This window comes from Fundulus heteroclitus, chromosome 19, assembly GCF_011125445.2.
Source record: "Fundulus heteroclitus isolate FHET01 chromosome 19, MU-UCD_Fhet_4.1, whole genome shotgun sequence".
Lineage (NCBI taxonomy): Eukaryota > Metazoa > Chordata > Actinopteri > Cyprinodontiformes > Fundulidae > Fundulus > Fundulus heteroclitus.
In genome coordinates, this window is record NC_046379.1 from 10,293,613 (window position 1) to 10,313,241 (window position 19,629).

At 40.3% G+C, this 19,629-nt stretch overlaps 1 protein-coding gene across 2 annotated transcripts in view; it reads left to right on the forward strand.

The window, feature by feature from the left end:
* Positions 1-19,629, forward strand: part of LOC105916788 (G patch domain-containing protein 2-like) — a 48,102-nt gene that overhangs the window by 19,633 nt on the left and 8,840 nt on the right. For both annotated transcript variants that reach the window (XR_004933389.1, XM_036150697.1), the window contains exons 5-9: positions 908-987; positions 1,090-1,154; positions 1,238-1,277; positions 1,369-1,460; positions 10,509-10,594. Coding sequence is in view for 1 of the 2 variants with exons in the window: in XM_036150697.1 (XP_036006590.1) it covers positions 908-987; positions 1,090-1,154; positions 1,238-1,277; positions 1,369-1,460; positions 10,509-10,594 (363 nt within the window). In the remaining variant the exon portion in view is untranslated. The remainder of the gene's footprint in view (positions 1-907; positions 988-1,089; positions 1,155-1,237; positions 1,278-1,368; positions 1,461-10,508; positions 10,595-19,629) is intronic.

The window sequence follows — 19,629 nt, forward strand, 5'->3', positions numbered from 1 at the left end:
CATCCATCCATCCATCCATCCATCCATCCATCCATCTATTTATCCGTCCATCCATCCATCCATCCATCCATCCATCCATCCAGCCATCCCCGCCCATCTGTCCATCCAGCCATCCCCGCCCATCTGTCCATCCAGCCATCCCCGCCCATCCATCCATCCATCCATCCATCCATCCATCCATCCATCCATCCATCCATCCATTCATCCATCCATCCATCCCCGCCCATCTGTCCGTCCATCCATCCATCCATCCATCCATCCATCCATCCATCCATCCATCCATCCATCCCTGCCCATCTGTCCATCCATCCATCCATCCCCTGCCTGTCTGCCCATCCATCCATCCATCCATCCATCCATCCATCCATCCATCCATCCATCCATCTATTTATCCATCTATTTATCCATCCATCCATCCATCCATCCATCCATCCATCCATCCATCCATCCATCCATCCATCCATCCATCCATCCATCCATTCATCCATCCTTCCATCCATCCATCCATCCATCCATCCATCTATTTATCCGTCCATCCATCCATCCATATGTTGAACCATCTAATTATACAAATCCTATCCCATACAATTATTTTTAGAGAGAGGCAAAATGATAAAAAGGAAAATGTCTTATTCTTACTCTAGAAGAGTACATATAAGCAACAAAACATTTGGTCAAACATGCCTAAAAACTCATTTAAGTTGTCATTTTTTTTACCCATTTTGTTAAAAACTCAGCGCTTTGACACCTATTTTGCTCATCAATGCCAGAAATATAAACTTTTTTATGTCAGGGTGCAATGAATAAAAGGAATCTGTAAAAATCCGGTCCTTGCTTCGTGGAGATTTCTGTTTTGATCAGCTGGGAGGACCAGACGATGAGGTTTGTGATTTGTTACTTGTTGCAGGGTATCATTCACCTCTCAGACGAGTGCCTTGCTCATCTGCCTGCTGCATCAGGCGGGACAGGAAGCGTCTTCCTAGGAAGGTAAAAGACACACGCGTCTTCATTGTTGTTAAAGAAGCTGAGAACCGTTGTACCAGCTTTGTCTTATTTATTTTTTCTTATGTTGTGTCTTTTGTTAAACAGAGCAACAACATGCCAGTGTTTGTAGAAAGACTGAGACATTTCTCCGCAGATCACTGCCAGAGAAAGTAAGACGCACAAAGAAGTCATAATGAAACTGTCTGGATGGCGAGTAAATTTAACGTCTCGTTGTTTAATCGCGTCCTTTTAGATATCGGCTGCCTTCCTTTGGAAAGCAAGACAGAAACCAGGTATGCTATGATGTCTAAAACTCTTTACCCCATTTTGCCTTGATTCTCACAGTAAAACCTTTAATTTAAAATTGACTTTTCAAATTTCCAGTTGAATCCTTTGTGCCCATTACCGATGTGTCCCAGTGACACGATGTCAGAGGGCTCCCACCTCAGATGCCCCTCCTCAGCCGTCAGAAACAGGTAGGCAAACATACAACTTCAACGAAGAAGCATTGTCTTTGTTATTGTCTGCACATTTGTCTAAAATATATATCTTTCTCATTAAATTTGCATTGGAGAAAACACACACATCATTTGCAAAAGTATGCATACCCCATGACCGTTTTCACTTTATGTGGCGTCACAACCACAAGCTTCAATATATTATCATATCATTATATATGATAGACAAGCACAAAGTGGAAGTGAAAGGTTTTTATTTTAGAATCTGTCGTATGAGCAACAATTAGCTGTGCACAAATATTGTTGAAAGAAAGCCACAAGCAGTCTGATCTATGGAGGGGAATCCGGAAACGTGGAATACTTTGTGGTTTTACACCTACTGACCTATATGCAAAATGCTTCACTAGCAGCCAAAGGTTTGGACTCACCTTCTCATTCAATGGTTTGTCTTTATTTTTTATTGCTACCACTGGGAAATCATTCCAGACTTTCTGAAAAGCATTTTCGGAGACTATATCCTGAAGTTCATCGAGAGAATGCCCAGAGTGTGAAAAAAAACAAAAACAAATGGGGGCTAATTTTGAAGAAGCGTCTTGTTTTGTTACACACTTATACTTTTGCTTCATAGTTTTGATTTCTTCACTATGTATCTATGATGTAGAAAGTAATAAAATAGGGAAAAGCCATTGAATAACGAAGGTGTGTCCAAAGTCTTGACTGGTACAGCATCCCCACAATGAGCCATGGTGGTGGCAGAATCATGATGTGGGGAGGATTTTTTTTTTTTTCCTCCGGGACACAGAAGCTGGTTAGAGTTGGTGGGAGGATGGATGGAGGTAAATGCACTGCAAAAATGGATCTAAAAATAAGTAATATTTTCTTAAAATGAGTGTATCTGTCCTTGATTTGAGCAGGTAAATAAGATGATCTGCCAATGGAATAAGACTTTTGCACTTAAAATAGGAACAACTCATCTCCATCATCTTATTTCAAGTGCAGGATCTCTAATTATCTTATTTTAGGGGTCAAAATACTCATTCCATTGGCAAATAATCTTATTTACCTGCTCAAATCAAGGACAAATACACAAACTTTAAGAACATTTTACTTATATTTAGATCCGTTTTTGCAGTGTGCAAGGTAATCCTGGAAGAAAACCTGTTGTTGAACACAGCCACAACAGTTATATCACAATTATGCACCACTTAGTGTTGGTGTCTTACATTAAAATCCAATAAAATACATGTTTTTACAATGTTTTTAGTTGTGATGTGACACGATGTGAAAAAGACAAGCATGGTATGAATACATTTTGTAATGCAACTTAATTACGTGGTATTTTTAATTGTATGTATTTAGCTGGGCATTTTTTTTCCTGCATAACGTCGGGCAAATATTGCTAAGACCAAATAAAACATAACCGTCGATGAACATCTCGCTCTAAAGTCTGAGCTAAACCAACAAAAGTGCGGCTCTGAAGTTCCACCCAGATTCAGCTCAACGTGCTAGTTTTCAAGGTCAGGGTCCACAAATAGAGAAATACTTTGTTGGCTTAATGTCGATTTAAATTCCACCGTTTCTGGGTCGGCAAAGAAGCGTCAGAGAAATCCAAAAGATGTTTGTCAAAGCGTCTCGTTGCCCCCAGTCTTCCCTGGAACGGCTGGATCTGCACGGGGAGCTGCTGAGGAACTGAGCAGCTCCCCTTGGCCTGGAGACTGTGGGACTTCTCATTGTGTTGTTTCCACTCTGCCTATTTGTGGCGCATTCTTAATTTTTGTTACACACACAAACACACACACACATACACATGCGCGTGCCTTTCCCTCCCCACTCTCTTGGGTTATTTCACAGAGCGCTCCGGCTCTCCTTGATGAGGGGCAAAAACACGACTGCTATGAAAAGCCCCCGACTTCTTAGGGCTTTCTTTTCTAAACTGGCCCTTTCTTCTGCACCTGAAAGGTTCCTTCAGATTCCAGTTTAAGGCATTGTGAATACTAATTTCTCCTATTAAAAAGCCCTCATATCCCTGCCATGCTCTCATTTGAATGACAGACTCAGGGGAGATCTCTTAATTCCTTTATAGTGGGATTCAAGACCCTTCACTTCAAAAAGTATAAATCATACTCCCAAATGAACGAGGGAGAGAAGGAGGGAGGGGATTGACGAGAGGGGCTTCTGATGTGTTTCGTTGGACGGCACAAGCTGAATCCGTCTCCCTGAGCCGTTCAAATCCACTCTCCAGTGATACGGCTGCCTCGTGCTTACGAACCGACTCTTGGGTCATTCAAGTTCATCCCAAACAATTACACGCAAACAGGAATGTCGGCTAGTAGTCGACTTTAAAACGTATGCTTTTCACCGGTGCCCTTTGGTTTGCTCTAATATGGAGTCTTGAAAAAGTTTTGTCATCTTACAACAACAAGCTTCAGTTTATTTTTTGGGGATTGTATATGATTGTTGTGAGTTGGGCACATATCGCTCAAAATCTTTGTTATTTTTTTCATCCAGTGTCACCTAATTACTAAATACAGTCCGCCTCTGGGTATTTTAATATCCATATGAATGCAGCTGTTTCAGTTAAGGCCTTAGCGGCTTGTTGGGGAACATTAGTGAGCCTCAAAAGGAAAGCATTCCTCAGAAAAGTTGTCTTCAACCCTGGTCCTCAGGACCCACTGGCTTGCATGTTTTAGGGGTTTCTCTGCCTCCACACACCTTACTTAAAAAATGAGTGATTAACAGGCCTCTGGTCAGGCAATCATTTGATTCAGGTGTGGTGGAGTGGAGACACATCTACAACATGCAGGACAGTGGGTCGTGGTAACTCTGGAGGAGCTGTGGACTTCAACAGCTCAGGTGTGATGCATATTAGTTGTGCACTACACCAGTATGATCTTCATGGAAGCGTGGCAGGAAGAAAAGTAAATCTGACAAAATCCGACAATTTGTATTTACAGACTATGCCATTTTTTGGCCCCGATACCTGGCTGTGCAGTATTGACCGATACAGATACCATCTGTTTGAAATTGATGTGTGTGTGTGTATATATGAAGAACTGCATACTACTTAGGGTAGTAGAACTTTTTATTGCCTACCTGGAATGGGAGACAATAGTTGAATAAACTTTTGGCTCTCAAAGGGCAAAATAGTGCAACATTTGTGAAATTATAACATGTATAATAGTAGTGCAACAGTAAGACAGTAAAATTACATTAATAATTGAATAATCTCTTTTAAACCCTGAGTTTTGGCTCTCAAATTCCAAAATAGTGCAACTTTCATGAACTTATATAACATGTATAATATTAGTCAGGAGAGAGAAGGCTGCGTTCAAGTGACATACAAACATCAAAATGGTATCGTGCCCTATTTGTTGGTACTCGCCGATACCACCATTTTAGTGCTGGATCGGGTCCCGTCCAATACTGGTATCTGTATCGGTGCAACACTATTACAGACTTTGGAATAATTTTTTCCAGAGAGCTAAGGGCTCAAATAACTCTCGTGCCAAACATTTCTGGTGATTCATGCAAAAAAAAAAAAGGGTGTGGGTGTTCTGAACTTTCATACCACAACCACTTTTCAATCAGAAGATCGGCTATTTACACTGAACACACTGAGGTTATTCAGTGTGTTGTTAATGCCGGTCCAGCTGAACCAGTCGGTGCTAAACAGAAAGTATTAAACAGGGCCTGGTAGAGTAGCTGAAGGATAGTATCGCTTTGGCATCAAACTGTTCCTCTCATCTGCTGCTTGCTCCAAGCAGTCAAACTTACAGTGCAAGTTTCAATCAAGGAGTAAAGTTACCAAAGGAACAAGGAAAACCACAGTCCTAAATGTGCTGCAGGTAACCATTTGCTCATTATTCATCTCTTGATTCATGGGTAACAATTCTTTCAATGTTTGTCGAAACTCAAACAATCCTGAGTACTGTCTGCTGCAGGTAAGATACTGAACACTAATAGCAACACGGCAGGACCTCAGGAAGCTTCTTTTTTTTTCTCGTGGTGGTTCCCATAGCAAAATACATCAGAAAATAGAAAACCAGCACTCCATATTTTTTCTACTTTATTTAATGGATGCCTTTTGGCTAAATACCTCGTCAGCACGTTTAAAGATGGAAAAACTGACAAACATATACAGGCCAGAAAAACAACTAAGCCAATCAGAAGCAGATCAATCAACCCAAAAAGGAACCGTCTGTGTGGAGCACTTCCAGTCAAAATCCAATCAGCAACACTCGAAGAGCAACAATATACGCACCATCACTAGAAATACAAAGCCGTTCAAAGAGCATAAAAAGTCACAAAATTGGAGTATCCTTAAAATTTAGGAGAAACGGTTCAACACCAATTTCTCATTTAAATCCTTGAGGTTTGCTGTTTGTAAAGTTTTCTGTCTCTCTTAGCCCTCTTTTACAAGCTTGCACCTTTTCAATACCTTCAAATTTTAAGGAATAAATATCACGGCCAACTTGGTTAAAGTGTTTAGCCAAGGGGATCTCCATATTTATTCTGTTTATTACTTCTGAGTCAAAATCCTGATTTTATTTTGGCCATGCGGAGAAATCAGTAAACATACCAGATATTTAGTATGACAAGTAATCCTGTTCTTTTTTTTTTTTTTTTTGCTAAAAGGGAGAAATGGTGAACAAAAGAGGAGAGGAAAAAGAGAGAGCAGTATAACATCCTGTTCTTGATCTGTACGGATTTAGAAAACATCCCTTTTAGCACTGTGCTGAGCACAACTAGAACACAAGTAAAGGTTGGGGAGGGGTGTGACCCTAATCAGGAGATTTCCCAGTTTAGCAGCCCTCATTTTTATTAAAACTAGGAAAACCTTCAAAACTGTGGCCCGTAGTCGGGTCCCGGGACAAGATTGGTTGATATCTCAAGATAATGTGGAAGGTTTAGTAGCCCATACAATGTTTGAGTCCTTATGAGAAGGATGTTTAGGGGCCATACTGCTAAGATTTTTAACATGATTATTACATTTCTTCAATATTAGGTGATCATACTCTTTACCTCTAAACTTTTGGCATACATCTTTAGCTTAATTGTCAAAAGGGAGACTCTCTTTCAGGCAATAAGGATGGACGCTGCTGTATTGCAAAATTGTCTTCTTCTGCACCAATTTGTCCGTTTTTACTTTAGAGTTGTGCACACTGACTATTTTACTTTGAACCGTTCCCTGCATCAACAAATAAACCATCAAGGATCAACCCTGCAGTGACCTGGAAACCTCTGGCGCGCCAGTGTCGGTGTCCAGAGTGAATCAACATTGGTTCTCTCTGGAAAAAGCCCTGCTAAGAACCCCCTCCCAATTGAGCTTTTTGTCTAAAATGACATGAAGTATCAAGGCGAGACTCTAAAAGCTGATAACACTGAAAATAGTTATCAAGCTCGGTGGTGGCAGCGTCATGCTGTGTTGCTGTTTGCTGCCTGAAGTGCTGCCGTATTGCAGAAAATACAGGGAACAATGAAGCATTACTTCAAACTGGCATTTTGTCAGTTCCAGTATTTAGGCTTTACGTTATTTTTGATAAAAAGACCCCTACAAGATTAATTATTATTATCTTATGTAATCCAGTCACTTGATACCCATCCTCAGGGATTTGGCTGCAATGCTCACTTTAAAATGCAGCAGCAGCTTCTATCTATTGACCTATTTATGCCTAAATGACACTTGTGCTGCGAGATAAATCATAGACTTACACCACTCCCTTCCCAGTTTTCATTTTAATTGTGAGATCACAGTGTCAGCAGTTAGTATATTGGTGTGAGTGGCCTATTGATTATTGATTTGGAGCTATCGATTATAGTCCTCTTGGTGCCTAATCCTTTCTGATTTATTTGAATTCCTCTATTAATCTTGAGATCCTACTCACACCTGAAGCAGCATGTACACTAATGAAAATGGATGGTAATTCTTCTAAGTGCGGCTTCTCCCTCCTCTTTTGATTTATCATTTCTAATTGATGTATTTGCTTCTGGATGTGTGTGCCAAAATTACTATTGACCCCGTGTCAGTGCTGTTTTACGCGGCGCCCTGAGGGACTTCATTGTGCTTTAATAGTGTCTCATATGACCTGAAAAGAATCCATCTTGGGCACATTTTCCTCAGTGTCCTTGTGTCTTTGATAGCATTTAGTTGTTGTTGCCCCCCCCCCCCCCCCTTTTTTGTTGTTGTTGCACGGATCCTCAAAGTCAATCTTTGCTTTTGCGTCACTATTTCAGTTTATTTAGGCAGAAACATCTGTCAAGTATTAGAAAACTGATGATAACAGATGTTAAATAATATTACCACAGCAGGGCTGTCTTTTTTCTTTTTTCTTTTTTTTTAACAGTTGCTGAAAGTTGTGTATTGCTGATAAAAAAGATTCCAGTTCCTGCTGAAATAGCTGGTAGTATTTCCCCCTGCTTAATGAGCCAGCGGATAGTATTCACATGTCTGATTAGGACTGTGCTGAGTGCCTCAGTGGGCTCCGGATGGCCCCAAAGAGGCTCCGTCTCGCAGCCCTCTGCAGCAGCATAGGGGCCCTTCCTCCCTCCGGGCTGCAGGCCCATCGCATGCCTCTGCCTCGGCGCGGCGAGGGAAGAGATAGAGGGATGGCCCTCCATACGTCGAGGCCAAATGCATCGCGGTATTACTTTTAATGCCGCGGGCGTGCCTTGTGAAATAATGCGACGTTTAAATGTGGATCGATTTTGGAATTAAAAAGTTAGTTTGCGAAGATTTACTGTGAGGAGTTCAATGTCTGAGCTCTTTATCAGGGGCGCAAATAGCTGGTTATGTGCTGTCCAACAGAGGTACGATTGAGGGATCGATAGGCGCGTGATTTACTAACTGGAGTACAGGTAATCAATAAGTATAAAAGTAAATGAAATATGCATTACTGGGATTTTATTAGAGAAAGGTAGCAGGGAGAGAATAACGGTCAGGCCATTTATTTTTATATCTATTGATTATACAACATAGGGACTTCGCTCAAAGCATGCCCCGCACGGCTCTCAACGCCCAGCGCCTGCACACCCGTCATGTGATTTATGGGTGTTGAGGTCGTGGAAGAGGCTGCCAGTTAAAAGGCTGGCCTGACGGGACCTCGCTGTAGCATGTGTCGGTAAGCGATGGGAGGCTTTATGCAGCCTGGGCTCTGAAGGGGACGTCCAAGTTAACGTGGAGTCTTCCTCTGTGTGCTTTCCTGCTGTTTTAAGATACGGTCTTAAAGATTTATGGAAATGTTCTGTACATGTCACCCTTTGTTTAGTTTAATCTCTGAAAAATCCTAAAGATATACCTCAGTTTGACAGACCTTTACATCCACTGATATAATATATGACATATATTATGGAGGTTTTAATGATTTGTTTAATGATACGATTGCAATGATTTGAAACAAAAGCTCTTCAATTTTGAAATTATTCAATGTTTTCTCTAATCCACACAAGGTCAAAATTATACATGCACTGCAAAAACGGATCTAAAAATAAGTAAAATGTTCTTAAAGTTAGTGTGCTTGTCCTTGATTTGAGCAGGTAAATAATATTATCTGCCAATGGAATGAGTATTTTGACCCCTAATATAAGATAATTAGACATCCTGCCCTTGAAATAAGATGATGGAGATGAGTTATTCCTATATTAAGTGCAAAAATCTTATTCCATTGGCAAATCATCTTATTTACCTGGTCAAATCAAGGACAAATACATTAATTTTAAGAACATTTTGCTTATTTTTAGTTCCATTTTTGCAGTGTGCAAATATTTGTTGCCCTACTAATATTTGGTCAGTCAGCTGCACCCCCACTGCTTGCTTTTTGCAGGCCTAGCTTCTGGTGTATTTGGGTAGTTCTTCTAGCTTTCTTTGAGCATTTATGATGGCAGCATCATGCTGTGGGGCTGTTTAGTTATGAAAGTTATTGGTGCTTGGCCTAAGTCAGTGAAATGATAAATCTAAAACTTCAACTTTACCTCAGATCAACAGCCAGGCGGCTGATACTTCGATATAATTATTAGTTTCAGAATTAAAGTGCTCTAAAACACACATTTAAATTGGTTTTGGGATGCATGAAGCTGGTAAACCATATTAAGCTCAATCCTTAAGCATATTAAGAATTTTAAGTACTAGCCTAGTCCATGGTAGGAAACCAACCGATTTAAATTAAATCTAATTTTGACTAAAAGGAGAGATTGTATGCCAGACGTTTCTTGTGGACAAAAAAAAATAATGCAATTGGTATTTGTTGTGATGTATGAATATATTTAAGATTGTATGTAAAATTGTGACCACAATAAATTTAACTTTGTGCCCCAAGCTTGTCTTGTTTTTCTAGCAGCTGTATGTTGTACTATCATAACACCCTGGGGGGAAAATACTTCTGATTAAATGAAAAAAGGCTCAAATTAATATGATTTTAATACATATGACGAGAATTATCCTGGTTCGAACCTTATCGCCTGAAGACTTGGCATAAAATAGACGATCAGCTGAAGGATGATGGATCTCAGGTTTTGTGTCAGGTCCCCCCCCCCCCCCCCCTCTTTTTTTCTTAAAGATATGACTTTCAGATACAATTAATCAGGACCTCTTTAAAAAGATTACAAGGAAGTCTGGCTCTGCAGGAAGAGTACAAAAATTAATGGCTGGTAAAACTTCTGCAAAGTACTGTATAAAATTCACTAAAGTAAAAGACAGCCTAATTGCACATTTTGTCTTAAATCCTAAAGTCCCTTCACTCCCAAAACCAAGTTATGTCTCTCCCAGCTCTAGATGAACGTGCAATCCTCTGGTGAAGCTTTTCTGTTTGCAATGCTCCTCACATGACGCACACAGCATCAACACAAACATTACTCTGAATCAGCACCTTTACTCATTTGAGATTTTTAATCGTAGGGGAAAAAAAATGCATTAATGAAGAAAGATGTATCCTCGGAAAAAAAATAAAAATAAATTCATGGCTAAATGTAAACAGAATGTGTTTGCAAATGTGCGGCGCTTGCTTTTATTGACTTTTGTGAAATTATTTCACGACGTAGAGGATGCTTTCTTCTCTGTCTTCGTCCCTGCAGGCAGATTAATTTCGTTCCAGGACTGTTGTGCTCAGCAGACATGCGGAGGAATAAAGAAACAGAAGCTCTATTCATCACGACATCAGGTAAACAGCCTCCGTCACACATCTGCACTCATTTGGAAAAGAAATGTCTGAAAAATGTAGACGAGGGAGTTTGTCTGTTATAATACAGATGTTATTTCGTGCTTTAGCAATTTAGGTCAGATTTTTTTTTTCAACGCTGGTGTTGCCATGTAGCACTGAGCTGAAATACGGACAACCATTAAAATGTTTTTTTCATTGTTTTCCATTAAATAGCAGCTCAGGTAATTACTTTTTTGGATAACAATTTGATTTGGAGCAAAATACAGGTAAAAGGCTTTGAAAAAGAATAACTGAAAGGTAGTAGAAAATAGGAGTCTGGAAAGGTTTGGAGTATTAACATGAAAGGCAGGAATCAACCGCATGTTTTGCTTTACTTATCATTCTACATTGTTCAAAACAAAGGTGGCCAGTGATTGAATTAATGCTGTAATGCATGCAAAACAAAACCCAATGAGTCAAAAGGCCAGGCTATTAACAGCTCCACAACTCCACAGTGGTCTCTACTTGTACATTTTCTTTGTTGCTCTTCAGATATCTCAGTATGGTTATTGTCATGGCACAAAGTCAAAGAACGGTCTTTTTGGAAGATGAAAGCAAACATTTTTATAAAACAATCTGCTTGAGTGGTATTATTGGCTGGTACCAATAAAAAAGGGCTGAGCAGCGAGGGTAAATATGAAACAGACATTTGTGACGGCACGATAGCATTTTATGAGCTACTGGAAAATGTCAGATTTTCTTCCTTTTTGGACAGCAGAAACCATCCTCTCCTGTCTGCATTTTTAACATATTCTCAGTCTGAAGCGGCTCCAACTTCTAAACCAAGAAAAAACCCCAAACAAACAAAAATGACAAAATAGTTTGATATGTTTACAATTTTTTTTTTACGTTGTATCATTTAACTTTGGACCACTCAGAAAAGGTCCTTCCATTGTTTTAACTCGTCTTGTTTAAAGGAACTTCCATGGCGTTATCTGTATTAACATCATGCAAGTAGAGTTCAGAACAACAGTAATATTTCAGATGACATTAAATAGTGCCAACTTATTATATTGGAGTCTGATATGGTTGAAATGGCATAAATACTGTTTGTTTAGGCTTGAGCCCCTGCTGGAAAGTGAACCTTCACCTCAGTCTCAAGTCTTCTGCTGAAGGTTTTCTTCCATCCGTCCTCCCATGAACTCTGACCAGCTTCCCTATTGGAGCCGTTTTGCATCTCTTTTGTTTTTCTGAATTTATTATGAACATATTTGCATTCTAATTCTGCTGATTTATTTTTGAATCTTTAGTTGGAAATATGTTTTCATTCTTATATGCCTATTTGCTGCTCTTCCTGTATGGTGGGCGTGACGATGACAAGCTGATTGATTGATGTAATATATAGGTGCCGTCACCTACCGGTCAGGTAGAGTGGAAGTGGCAAACAGTTTTTCAATCGCGTGATGCGGGAGCGCTTTTGTTTGTATGTTTGTATGCAAGTTAAAGACAAATAAATGCCTCTATTTTTCTAAGACGCGCGTTGGGATCTGACCTATACTCCTACTCTGAAGCGGTGGCTGCAAGGTTGCCGCTACATCCCTATTCCTGTTGACAACAAGAATTCCCACACCATTATGCGGCCACCACCATGTTTTACCACGGGGTTGTTATATTCCAGCTGGTTGTGTGGTGTCATTTTTCTGCCACAGAGTGTTTTGCATATAGCCCAAAAGTTTGGTCCTAATAACAACTGCAATAACAATTTACCACAAAAAAGGCGCAGGAATAGAGGACTCAGTTTTCCTTTAACATAGACCAAGGTCTCCAATCCAATCCAAGCAGAGATATCCAAAACAGGGGTAAAGGCAAATCCAAAACATCCAAACTGGGTCAAAATGACTTGAGGAAAAGTTGGGATAAATGCTGGGACACTCGACACAAGGAATGCTGATGAAAGGGCAAAGGGAAGCTGCACCATGTGAGGTATAAACAGACAAACAGAGGCAGATAATAAAGGTGGATAACATTAAGACGTGGCCGAGGCTGAATTCATGTGGGAATAATCGAAAGTGGAGTTGTTTGAAACAAGACATAAAATCCGTGGACAAAATAAAACAGAAAGTTTAAAAACAAAAGATACACAAAAAACAGTAGAGATGAGCAGGACAGTATGTCTTTCTTGGTCTTCGTGATGCTTTTTCTTCACTAATGTTCTCTATTAGCTCAGATCAAATTGTCCACAGTTGGACTTTTTTTTTTTTTTTTTACTAATTAGTTGACTTCTAAAAGCAATAAGTTGCACAGGAATTTATTTAGGGGTGTCTGAAAAAAGATGGCTGAACACAAATGCCACATGTTTCTATTTTTAAAACCATGCATCTTTTTCCTTCCACTTCACAATTATGTACCACTCTGTCTTGTTCTGTCACATAAAATCAAAATATATTGAATTTTGTTGTTCTAATGTGGCTAGATGTAAAAAAAAAAAAGGTCAAACATTCAATTGACTACAGTACATGTAGAGTATTTTAAGTTAATAAAGAACCGGTTATCACAGAGAAAGGGTTACTGGCGTTACACAGCGTTCGCTCTATCTCAGAAGACACCGAGGCGTCTGTGCTGTGTGTGTTTAGACCAGTGGAGCTGCCTTTTTTCATTAACCTGATGGCTCTGAGCCTTGTGTCTTCTCTGGATTGAAATCTGAATTGGTTTGTCCACCATTTCTTCCCCTCTCACCACTCCTGCAGCTGCAGTTTGTCATTTAAATAACAAATGCTGGTGGTTCCCTGATTTACCGAGGGGTGCGGGCCTCTGATGTATATTAATATTGCTGCACAGGGCTCTGTACTGGGGTACATCATTCATGTGGATAAAAGAGGTGGAATTTAAAAACAGCCAATGCTTTACTTGGATACAGATTGGATCCATTTATTGCACTGAGTGATGGAGCAGCCGGCAATTCCGTCCTTCACCTTCCCAGCGCTGAACCTCTTCCCATAAAAGTAAAAAAAAAAAAAAAAGATTCACCCCTGGCCCCTCAGGACCTCTTATTTTCAACATGCAGAAGTAGGACAGCCCTCATTTTGTTGACAGTTAACCTCTATGTTACAATAAGATGTCTAAGAATGGGAAAAAAAGTGTATTTCTAAGTGTTTGGTACCTAGAAAATGTTTATTTTTCACTCATTTCTGCACAATTTTTTTTGTAATCTGTGGAGAAATTGTGAATATAAATATGTTAGGAGTCCATATTGAAGCATATCCCCGTGTAAGGGGATGATAAAGAAGGAGAGTCACTGAGCGGCACATCCTCTGGACCCTGTTCGGACTGCTTTGCTGCTTCTCGAGTCTAGTGCCCCCTGCCCACTATGATTTATCATGCATCCCATGTCGTCCAATGTCAGTTTCTGCAGCTGCAACTGCTCTGTATAAATCTTTGCTTTGGCAGCCTCCTGCACCACGTCTCTGCTCAGTAATCACAGGACCTTCAGGAGATGCACACTTACTCTGACAAGTTTTCACACTCTCCGCGCAGGAAATTTTGGTTAGCTGCCACTCTGACATAAATGCGCACAGAGGCAAATCAGATTCCCTGATTTACTGAGTGAAGTCGTTTCTCGGTAGACATCCTGTTTGCATGGAAAGATTGTTGTCCGCGTTCAGTAGAAAGAGCGGCGTATTACTCTTAGTGAACATGACAGCTGAGTCTTTGGATTAGCCAGAGGAAGTGGATTCTTGTATATGTTAGTGGCTGGGTCTGAAACTCTGTAATCAGGAGTGAAAATGGTCTGCGGCCGAAGGTATCCTCCGGGGCTCTACGGGGAATTACTCAGGCGGTACCCAGCTGTTGCTTTGTCTTCTTTCTTTACCCTTTTAGCGCCTTCACGGCACTGCTAAACCTGGTCGTGAAAAAAAACAACAACAAAACACAAGAACTTATCAGGCCAGGTATCTGTTTGGATTAGATGACCACTCCATTTCTCAGCTTTAAATTGGACACTTTCTACTTTTCCTCCTGCCAATCCAGAAATTCAACTCGGTCCAACAAGTTCTTGAACAAAAGACACCTCCGTTCTCTTTTCTCCTCCTTTATCTGTTGATAGGTTGCATGTTATCATGAAAATCACTTTTCCTTTTTGTTTTCAGACTTGAGGCTCAAAATTGTTTTATTCATTTCAATGTCTGAAATAAAGAAAAAAAGAGAGCAAAAGGCAGCTGAGAACACAGCTGTATGTTGTAGAAGTGGGATGATGTTACACCTGGAAATGGCAAATTTGGGCATAACACAACAGCATTGATAACAATGTGTACAGCTCAAATTTGAATTCATTAAGTAAAGATTCAGATTGAATTTTTATCCAGTAAGGAGGACGAAGTCAGAGTTCGTCCTCTGAGAGGTTTAGTGTAGAGATCTAACAAGGCCGGCTGCTTATGGAGCGATTCTAAAGCTTTCTGTGGTGAGCTGGTTCTATTTGAGATCGACCAGTGGAAAAAAAGACCTCTTGTTATTTGAAACAAAAAAATTCTGTCTGGATTCAGATAAGACGTTTCAATATCTGCTCTGGTTCTGACCAGCATTGCTATGCTGTAATTGTGCAAGTCTCAGTTTTCTCCAAATAATCTGTCCATAACTGGCTCGTGATATTTTACCCATACTATAGTAATGTAGCTGTAGAAATGTTGTCGGTCATGACATTCAAAATCAAGTTTCTTTGCAGTTACTTTTGTCTCAATACGATTACCTTTGGCCCTAAAATATCGCTGCAAGCTAAAGCTAAATATGTCTCGGTTGGAATCAAAATTAGCCTTCAACGCTTCTCTGCTTTATTAGGTTCAAATACAGACAAAAAACAAAGAAGTTGCTGTAGCTATTTATCAGTGACAGCAAACATTTTCTTACCTGCTAAACTTTGTGCTTATAAGCCACGCCCACTGTCGCCTCATGGTCTGGCTGTTGACTCTCTGCTTGAGGCAGATGTTGTAGCCGTAAATTTAGCTCCATCCTCATCTAGCAGCTTTTTGTAGTCTTTTACCTCAAATCCACCATTCATGTTTTTGTTTATAATCCTGTGGGGAAAAGTGTTTCTAGGGGAGAAATTCAGCGTAAATTATCTTTATAGCAAAAGAGCCAAGAGCGCGGCAAAGCATCTAGAGCAGAAATAAATCCTCAGATAGTCCTAGCATCTGGATGCTCAGATTTTTAACAACCTTTGTGAGAAAATAGTTTCCCTTCAACTGCGCTGACATGTTCTTACAAATAAATTACAGGTTGATGAACTTACTACTTTTCTAGCTAAGAATGTGAATGAAGAGTATTTAAGACTAAGATGGCTGTTTGCTTTTTTTTTTTTCAAAGGACTAAAAATGACTTGCAAAGATTTTCTTGGTGACTGTAAATTAAGATTTGTGCATGCTTGTGTGTGTGTGTGTGTGTGTGTGTGTGTGTGTGTGTGTGTGTGTGTGTGTGTGTGTGTGTGTGTGTGTGTGTGTGTGTGTGTGTGTGTGTGCACGGTTCTGATGCAAAAAGGTAGTGGCAGGTGGGGTCTGGTATTGTAGATCTGAGTAGGGAGCCTGAAGACAGAGGCTGGCAATACCTGACATAGCTCATGTGTTTAAGATTTATAAATCAAGGGATTTGTTTGTGGGCCAGCTGAATATTAAGTTATTCAACAGCTGCTGCGTAACTCACATGCATTTGAGTTATTCCTGTTAAAAAACGATTATAATTGGTCTACAGACATAGAGAGCTACAGGCTACAGATGCAACGTCATCAGCTTCATGTTGCACATGTTGCTGTGCCTCACCGTTTCAATGGGCCGGACCTAAATCACACTTTTTGTTTCAGAGAAGTGACATAAATCTGAAAACCAATGAAAAGTTTACTTGTGATTTATGTTTAATATTTGCAAGGTTTTTGTGTGTTTTTTTTTTTTATATAAATATATTGATACATTTTAGGAGGAAGTTAAGCTTCTGTATAATGAAGTGACTCCATCAGACTGTTATGTGGATATATTGGTCCAATATGGAGGCCTAGGTTTAGGCTCGCACTCAGCCAGGGCGAGGCCACCCCTCTGCCCCCCACCCCCCTCCGTCTTCACGCGTCTCCTTGCCCGAGACGGCAGCGTGACAGATCACCTGCGCCGGAGGCCCGCTGCCTTCCTGCCCGGCGGTCCGGCCCGCTCTCATTAATGCCCAGGCTGGTGCGAGGGCTGCGTGGCAGCACAAGACAAATAACGCTACCACTCAGCCATCACTTGTGCTGACAGAAATGCAGCCCGCCGCACTATTTTGCCCTCTGAAGCTCCACTCCACAACCTGCTCTTGTCCTTCAACCCCCACCTCCATGTATTCGGTCTCCACCTGCACCTGTCTGGGCTGCTACACCAAACTTTTAAGTTGTTTTATTTTTTGGGGTGGGGGATTGGGTTGTCGATGTCGCTGCAGGTTGAGTTTGACACAGAAATCCACTCGGCAGCTGTCGTCACATCAACATCGTTTTCAGTTTGTCTTTATGGAGACGTGTTTGTTTTTAGCAGCCAATTCTGTCAGGTGCTACTTGACGCACTTGTGTGCAAACCGATTTGCTGGGAGGTCTTATTTGAACGTCTTATTTTTGCATTTGCAGAAAGAGACGTGTGTGTGTGTGTATGTGTGTTCATGAGAGGGAGTAGCTGAGCGAGAGAGAGAGAGAGAGAGAAACACAAAGGCTAATCATTAAAGAGCCATTCAACCCTGTTCATTTAAGTGTGGGAATCAGCAGGCCCATTACTGTCAATGTGTAATTAGCTGATTAATAAACAGGGGGAGCGGCGGTGCTCCAGGAAGGCCTGTAATGATTGTTTTTAGAGAGCATCTCATAAGAGCTTATTAAGATGGTGAGGTGGTTCCATTCAACTTCCCATTATCACCCACAGTAAATGTATGTACTGTAATTCTCCCTCTGTCAGAGAAGCGTTGCATTATAATTTCTTTACTGACCTTGGTGTAAAACTACTTGATTGCAAGTGTTGCTATTACTTCACTAAAGCAACACATTACTCAGTCTTCTTTTTAAGTTTGAATTTAAATACATAAATACTATTTAAATAATGTGTTGTTCAGATCCTTGGGATTTTTTTTTCACAACCCTCGATGTTTTCCACCTTTTCTTACATCACCGCCGCAACCTTGCACTGTTTTATTAGGATTTTATGTAATACACCAGTACAAAAAAATATTGTTTTTTAAGTTGGATCTGACACTAAATAAAATCCACTCCTGCAATTAACTGGTCTTGCCACAGATTCTCTTTTAGATTCAGGTCTGAACTTTAGCTAGACCGTTTTTTACAAATGGATGTTTGATCTAAGCCATTTGATTGTAGCCCTATATTTAGTATCATTGTCCTGCTGGCAGGTGAACCTTTGCCCCAGCCTCAGTTCTTTACCAACCTGTCGTTGGTTTTCCTCCACGTTCTTATCAACCCTGACCAGCTTCCCCGTCCCTGATGCCGAAACGCATCACCGCAGCATGATGCATCCGCCGCCATGATCCACTCGAGGGGTGATGTGTTCAGGCTGAAGTGCTGTGTTAGTTTTCTGCAACACATAGTAAATTGGTTGCAGGAGAAATAGTTTGCCAAGCAAGGCATCCCTGCTCCTTTAATTCAATTCAGTTTTATTTATATAGCACCAATTCACAACAGATGTCATCTCAAGGCACTTTACAAAGTCAAATTCAATCAAATCTGACTGATTGGTCAAAAAGTTTCCTCTCTAAGGAAATCCAGTAGATTGCATCAAGTCTTGACAAGCAGCATTCACTCCTCCTGAAGAGGCGTAAAGCCACAGGGACAGTCGTCTGCATTGTTGATGGCTTTGCAGCAATCCCTCATACTGAACAAGCATGAAGCGACAGTGGAGAGGAAAACTCCCCTTTAACAGGGAGAAAAACCTCCACCAGAACCAGAACCAGGCTCAGTATGAACGGCCATCTGCAAAGACTGACTGGAGGTTAGAGAAGACAGAGCAGAGACACAAAGCACAGAAGCACATATTGATCCAGGAATCCTTTCTATGTTATGTGGTAATAGCAGATGATCTGCCCCCTGGATGGTGTCACAGCTAACAGAAAGCTAGACCAGGTGTACCTATTATGAATAAGAAAGTAAGTTAGAATCTAAGAATCTAAGGTTCTAACTTACTGTGCCGAGACATGACATTCAGATTCTAGTTATATGCACTGGATAGTTTTCAGGCCTGACACTTCTTAATTGGCCTTTGACTCTTTCTCCACAATATGGTGTCATAGTATGGTATAACTGTAAATGGACTGAATTTAGATAGAGCTTTCTAGTCATACGGACCACTCAAAGCATTTAAACTAGAACCACCATCATTCAATCACTCTCACTAACACACTCACATTCATTCACTGATACACAGATAATTGGGAAACTTTGCGTTAAGTGCATTGCCAGGGGGCGAGTGACAAGGGGTGGTTGAAATCGAACCCCGGTTGCAAGACGACTACTCTACATATTGAGTCGCAGTCATCCCACAGCAAAAAAAAGGCATGAAAAATTGGCCGAAGTGTAAAGAAAGTTTTTAAAGACCTTCAGAAAGCCTGAAGAACGACTAGAAAAGAATCAGGATCATTCAAACAGAGTAAAATTAATTACGGTTGGTTTAAAATATCTGCACAGTCCTGTAACTGTTGTTTGTTAGAAATATTAAATCTATTATCTACATAAACCCAGCAGCTGAGTAAATTAATTTTCTTCTCTCTAAGAAGTTTTATAAACATTTGTAATTAATATTCTACCTTAAAGCTTATAAAATACTCAATATGCGCTTGCTCTTCTTTTTCTCATCCCGCTCACAGAGCAGCTCAGACATATAAAGGAAATATTGCAATTTTGTTACTTAAATACACCAGATGCCTTTATAACCAATTTGGTGCATTAAACAATATTTTTTTAATGAGCAAAATTAAATTTAAAGGGTTATCATAATATGTAAAGCCAAAATCTTAACAGTATCCAAAACAGGTCGTTCTGCTGCCAAAAATAAGCT